Source organism: Bemisia tabaci, chromosome 9 (genome assembly GCF_918797505.1).
Source record: "Bemisia tabaci chromosome 9, PGI_BMITA_v3".
NCBI lineage: Eukaryota > Metazoa > Arthropoda > Insecta > Hemiptera > Aleyrodidae > Bemisia > Bemisia tabaci.
In genome coordinates, this window is record NC_092801.1 from 2,975,909 (window position 1) to 2,982,423 (window position 6,515).

Consider the following 6,515-nt stretch of genomic DNA (forward strand, 5'->3'; position numbering starts at 1 on the left):
AGAACATCGAGGTTTTCCTCACAATCCAGCCCTAATTAAAAGCTTTAAGAACCTGGCGCGGTTGGAGGTTGCAAAATCGTGATGGGCTCTCCAGCCACCGTATCCTGGAGGCGCAGTGGTATTTTCATTCTCTGCAACGCTGATCGCTGGAATTTCAGCTTGGGAATTTAAATTATTCCGTGATTCTTCGAATGTTGCTCGCTTTTGCAGGAGAGCAATTTTTCCTTCGGAGGCTATTCGAATTTCCATCTCCTACATCAACGGCGAAATCGCTCTTTAAAAATTTATACAGTGAGTTTACACTCAGACCCCCCCCCCCCCCATTTGCATTTTACTAATCATTGAAATACCCATTATTATTAATCAATAATCATAGCTACAGTTCCACTTGTAGCTTTATAAGTAGATATAATATACAGGAACCCCCCTGAGTTCTAATCGCTTTACATTACAGCATAGGAACCGCTCCATTTTTTATCCCAGACAGGAACCCCCCTGAGTTCTAATCGCTTTACATTACAGCATAGGAACCGCTCCATTTTTTATCCCAGACAGGAACCCCCCTGAGTTCTAATCGCTTTACATTACAGCATAGGAACCGCTCCATTTTTTATCCCAGACAGGAACCCCCCTGAGTTCTAATCGCTTTACATTACAGCATAGGAACCGCTCCATTTTTATCCTATACAGGAACCCCCCTTAAAACTGTCCAGTTCGGATCGTTCGAATTTTTAGAGTCGTTTTACATCAGATATGAACGGCTCCACTTTGGATCTTTTTCATACACATTTACTGCTGAAAGCTCACTCCCCAATTACGAGACCGAACTTTCTATAAACTAGGAGTGGCAAGCAACCTAAAAATAAATACCTATCTTATCTTTTTTAACATTTTGTATTTTATTTATTTTTTTTTCATTTTTCCATTTTTTAAACTATCACTAATAAATTTTCCTTAATCTAACGTATATTATATCTACTAAAATAATTATCTACAGATTCTTTAGATCTGAAATTGCGCCGTAATTTTAAACAATCAAGATATCATTTCTCTCTTCACTACTTCCAGCTAGACTCGAACCGGGCAACCGAATAGTTCTTTTGTGCAGCAAACTTGCAATTACCAACGCAACCACCATATACAAAATCGCCAAAAGAAGTAGTAACACACATTCTAAATCCGAAGTTTCTTCATCATTCTTGATTTTTCCCACCAGCTTGTTTTCTTTTTTGAATACAATGCTAACATTTAATGTTTTGTTATCTTCATTCCACAACTTTTCAGACGCTCTTTCCGTGTATTTTTTTTGCTTGCACAAACTTTCCGCGTCAGCAAGGAGGATTTTAAGATACTCCGTACTCGCATTCACGTTTCCATCAAATTTGCAGCGCTCTTTGATCTTCTCATACAGTTGGCATGTAACATTGTCCATTCTATTTTCTCGTACACCGATTTCCCAAGCAGTCAAATTCCCTCCTTCAGGGAGACATCTTTCCACCAGCTTAATAACGTCCGCCTGATAGTTTGCATGGTCCTGACCGCTAATGTTAATGAAATATTCCAATCCACCAGCCACAACACCAACCATGAAGTATAATAAAAAAACGGTGATTACAAACGGTACGACCTGGTGTCTATCCATTGGTTGTATTTCTTGTCGAATCCCAACCATTTTACGTATGCTTGATTTCCTTTGCGTTTGAGTATTTTCTCTATGAGAAAAGTGTCTTTATACTTGGTTTTTTGCAGTTCTTGTTCGTAGAAACCTCCGTCTAGTTCCTCTCCTGTGTGATCCTCAAGCTTGTATGTCTTCGGTCTCGTTGGCTGCACTGTTTTTATTCTAAAAACTTCGGTGGTCCAGGAGGGCGTGTAACCTTTCTCGAAAGTACGTTTGTACTTTGAAATGCGAACCGAGTCTCCCACTTTGAACTTTGCACGCTGTCTCTTTGGTAGGTGTAAGTTTTCTTTCATACGCCTCAAAACTTTTTTCTCGTTTCTTTTATTTACGGCAATTGGAGGCAGGCCCGTCGTTCTGTGGACCTTTTTATTGTATTCATCTATTAATCTGTCCACGATATCGTACCATCTGTAATTACCTTGAAGCGTAAACTCCCGCCACATTTTTGTTTTCAGAGTCCGGTTGAAACGCTCGATTATGCTTGCTTTCAAATGAGAAAATGATGAGTAGAGTTTGACACCGAACTCGGCCAGGACCTTTTTTACGTCTTTGTTATAGAACTCGGAGCCACTGTCGGCCTGCCAATAACGAGGGGGTTGATCCAAGTTTTCCAACAGTTTCCGAGTGACACCAGCTAGTTCTTTGCCCGATTTCGTCTTTAGTGGTATTGCCCAGGCTCTCTTTGTAAAAGCGTCCACAATTGTAAAAAGGTACTTTAGGCCCTTGTTTTGATCCGAGTACGCCTTCATATCTACCAAGTCCACCTGAAACAGATCATGCAGACCTTTGATGGTTACGTATCTTCTTGGGAAATTTTTCCTCGCTGGTTTGTGAAGTTCGTTTATGACACCTTCTCTTTCTCCGCCTAAGACGAAATCTCTGGAAACGCGTCGCGCCATGTTGTGTGACTTTCTTTAAGTTTTTTTCGGATGCCCGCCTCTTTTTCCTTAGAGTTGCGCGCGTACCCAGGGCTAGTAACCCGATACACGAAATCCCGAGTTATGTCTGTGACCGCTTTGAATTCAGTTTTTATCTCGTCTCGAATTTTTGTGATGTCTCGTTCTATAGCTTGAATTTTTTCCAAATTTTTATCGTTTGCTTTTATCTCAGCTTTTACCCAAGGTTTCACAACGTTATCCATGTATTTTAAGATAATCTCATGAAGCTTTTGCGCTACGTCTTTTTGGATCTCATCCGATACTTTCTTCGTTAAAACCGGCTCTTCCTCTTCTATGAATTTTTTAAAACCAGCAGTCTGCAGCTCTTGTATTTTCGGAATCATACGATCTTTAGCGAACTTTTCGAATCCAGCGTTTAAAGTATCCCCAAGTCCACTCAGATGTTCTGTAAACACCTCGGCATTATTGTCTACTCCTTCGGTTAGAATAGTTAGATGTTTTACAGTTACACAATCGTTTGGTTCTACTCCATCGGCGACATTAGTGAGGCGTCTATTCTGCATGTCGTAATTTCCATCGCGGTCCAGTATGAAGCCGAGACCTGGTGGTCCCCTGGTTGTACCAACTCGCCCACCGTGGAAACTTTTGAATCTTCCGAACTTGTCGACTGTGTGCATTATAATATGAATCCCTCCTCTCGGAGCTCCTCTTCCAGAGATGCAATCTCAATTTTATGACCACGATTTCCGGCTTCCTGGGAAGCTAACAACAATGCCAGTCTCTGAACTAACTCGTTCGGATCGTTCCAATGCACGTAGTCTATCTTGTTATTTGTCACCGGTAAATAACTGGATCCTATCAGCGTTTTGTCTCCTTCATATTCGTCCTCCTCGACCGCTTCTTCTTCTTTGAATAGTCCCGGAAGTTGGGAGATGATCTTTTTAAACTTATCGCTCCTTCCAGACTTGAGCGGTGCGTTCGGATTGTTGCCCTGCTTGTGCGCACTTGATATTAATAGGATCTTCTCGTAATTCTGTTTATCCCTCTCGGTTATTGTTGAAATATCCGGAAATCTTTTGAAAATAAGTTCAAAAAGACCTCTGGTGCCCATAAAAAATTGATTTTCTCCCAGATGAATGAAATCATCCTTGTCAAACATAATTTCTTTGTTACCAATCGTCCATTTAACGGCCCGGTGATCAAAGTTGACACCAAAGTATCGATCAAAAGCATGCTGATTCCCAGTCAGCGATGCCCACATATAGGCCTGTGTTAAAGGTCCAAATTTCTCGATGTAATTTCTAAACACTCTGAAAGACTCCTCGTTATCGTCTCTCGATTCGCTGCTTTCGTAAACTTCCTCTTTTGAAGTGCTGGTCTCAGGCTTCGACTCTTGCTGCATCATGTCCTCACCAACTCTGCCCGGAGCGCGCCGCTCGGTTTTCTTACCAGACCGTTTTCCCACAGTGCTCAGTATGCTTTTCGCATTTTTCAGTTTGTGTTTCCTACCAGCGAACCGTGGAACAACCACTTGTCCCTTTTCTGACCCATGAAGTATTTTTGCGTCCTCTTGATCTGACGCCCCATCATCTTTGGACTTGGTCAGATCAATTATAGTTTCCAGAGGTTTCAATAGGGGCTCATAACGCCGCTTAACTTCCGTCTCCTCGGCCACTATTCCTTGTTGTAGCTCGCGGTATTTTTTCCGGATGGAAGCCGCAGCTCTCACAATATCCGCTTTAAGTTCTTTCTCTTTCTCCGCCATCTGCCCACCAGTGCTCTGGCCATAATTTGTATCATTCCAGTTTTATATACTCATCGATTCCTCTCCTGTACCGACCGTTTGACTTTTCACATTCTTTATTTATTATGAAGGTTCCGTAAGGCATTTTCCAACATTCGACACAGAGTTCATGTAATTTATTGAAAGACATGTCACATGAAACGTGGTCGCTGTAAACATGTTTGAGGTTGACCAAATCCATTTTGAACAGGACTATCAGATTGCAATTGTCCCTTATCAGCTGCTTCTTGACACTGCTGTATGTTTGGCATACCAACAAGCAGCAGAGTGATTTGTGCCGTCCCCGCGAATAATAATCTTGGATGACAGCGGGATCCTCGGAATTGATATCATCAAAAATGACGACTGAATGGTCTTCTACTTCGTCTGGGCTCAGTATTCCATCTTTGAAACCGTAAAACGACACTCCTTTGACTTGATTGATTGCTCTTTCCAAGAAGCGGTATTTAGGTTGATCCAGGGTCTTGCAAAATAAGTAGACGTTTTTGAATTTGATTCCATTCTTATGAATCAGCAAATTTAACAGGAAATCGGTCTTGCCCGCATTGCTTGGTCCGCAACAGACCATCCTCGGATGGTCCGGTAGCAGGGGACCATGTCTGCTTTTTTGTCCCTCTCCGCTATATTCAAAACTGCGGATAGGGAGCTGAACTCTCATTTTCTTAACCTTCATGTTTCTTTACGGCACCGGTGAACGGACTATATTCAAACACTGAATCGCGAGAAATCAAGCAAAATGCGGTAGTATTTGCTGGGGGGTCCTCTTTAAATTCTAAATCAACTCTGACGTCCACGACTGAATTTTTAATAGCCTCCTTTTGATGCGAAGTATCGATGATTACTAGAGGGGCTTCCGTTTTAAAGGCAGTAAATTTGAGTAGAGGGTATGGATTCGGAAAATTATGAAATGATTCGTGGAATCTGGTATACCATTCGTAGAAAGTCAAATAGTTGTTTGTGCTGAAATCCTGGTCTTGGTTATTCGCAGAAGGATAGTGCTCTCCGTTTATAATTACTTTAGCGTTCCGCAGCTTCAAATGATCATATTCGCTGGAGCTCTTTGTTTTGACGTTATTTCGACCATTTTGAAAGAATAAAATGACCGCTCTCGGTTTTTCCAGCTGTGTTGATGTTTTTATAGTCCACGAATGTTTTTTAGCCACCGGCAAGCTAGGATACTGGTACAGCTCCCAAGTTCTGAACGCCAGTTTCAGCGATTTATTTTTTTCCATAACTTTCAGAATCTGTAATCTTCGTGCGTCGTTTACTTTCACATGAGGAATAGATAACGCAATTTTGGTCAATTTGACGCTGACTCCAGCCTCAGTCGCTGTACTGTAAAGTGCATTCACATCGCTCTGAGATCTTGTCAGGTCTATTTCCAACCGCGTGTTGACAAGCACATTCCTGACGTCTTCAGCTATCCCAAAAAGTACTCTCAAAGGAATTCTGGCTGTGAATTTTCCTTCGGAAATCAGGTCCGTTTTCCATCCCATAACAGCCAAGTTTCTTGTTTCACCTTCCGCGAATGTCCCATATATTTTTGGTATACAAGTATGCGGCACATCGTAAACTTCCTCCACGGTGTGGGAATTTAGCTTCAAAACCGCACGTGAGAAGAAGTGCAAGGCTCCAGCATTTGCTAGGCTCGTCGAAGCTATTGTCCCAGTTTCTTTAGTTAATTCTCCGGTAATTTCAATGAAGCCTCTGGATATCAACAGTAAAGTGTCAACTTGGTTTTGTGAGAAATGGATGACATCATTGTTCGATATCGCGTTCGGGTTTGATGGGTTGACAATTACCTCTTCAATTTTAGTGATCGAAGAGTCATAGATAGGCCCATCAAAAATGTTGAGTATTGAAGCCATTTTTACTTTCCTGATTTCAATTTGTATCCAAGTTTCTGTAGAATCTTCTTGCTTTCCTCAGTCAGTTTAATTGATGTCCGCCTCTGCTTCGGTTTTTTGTAGGATCGAGGCGCACTCTTCTTCACCGTACCTCCTTTTCTTCTTAGACCTTTTGGCTTACTAAGAGATTGACAGGGAGTCGGATCTCTTTTATATTTGTCAAACACAAAAGCCATCTCCTTGTTGAAAATACAAATAAATTATTTCACTGTATTTCCCGGACCTTT

At 41.6% G+C, this 6,515-nt stretch overlaps 1 protein-coding gene across 1 annotated transcript; it reads right to left on the bottom strand.

Moving 5' to 3' along the window:
• Positions 1–5,043: 5,043 nt before the first annotated feature.
• On the bottom strand, positions 5,044–6,249 carry LOC140225446 (uncharacterized). The gene has a single exon (XM_072304384.1). It carries the CDS (start codon positions 6,247–6,249, stop codon positions 5,044–5,046), a length of 1,206 nt encoding a protein of 401 aa, XP_072160485.1.
• Positions 6,250–6,515: the final 266 nt, after the last annotated feature.

Excerpts from the sequence above, each read along its gene's own strand:
- LOC140225446 (XM_072304384.1), bottom strand. The coding sequence starts at position 6,249 with ATGGCTTCAATACTCAACATTTTTGATGGGCCTATCTATGACTCTTCG.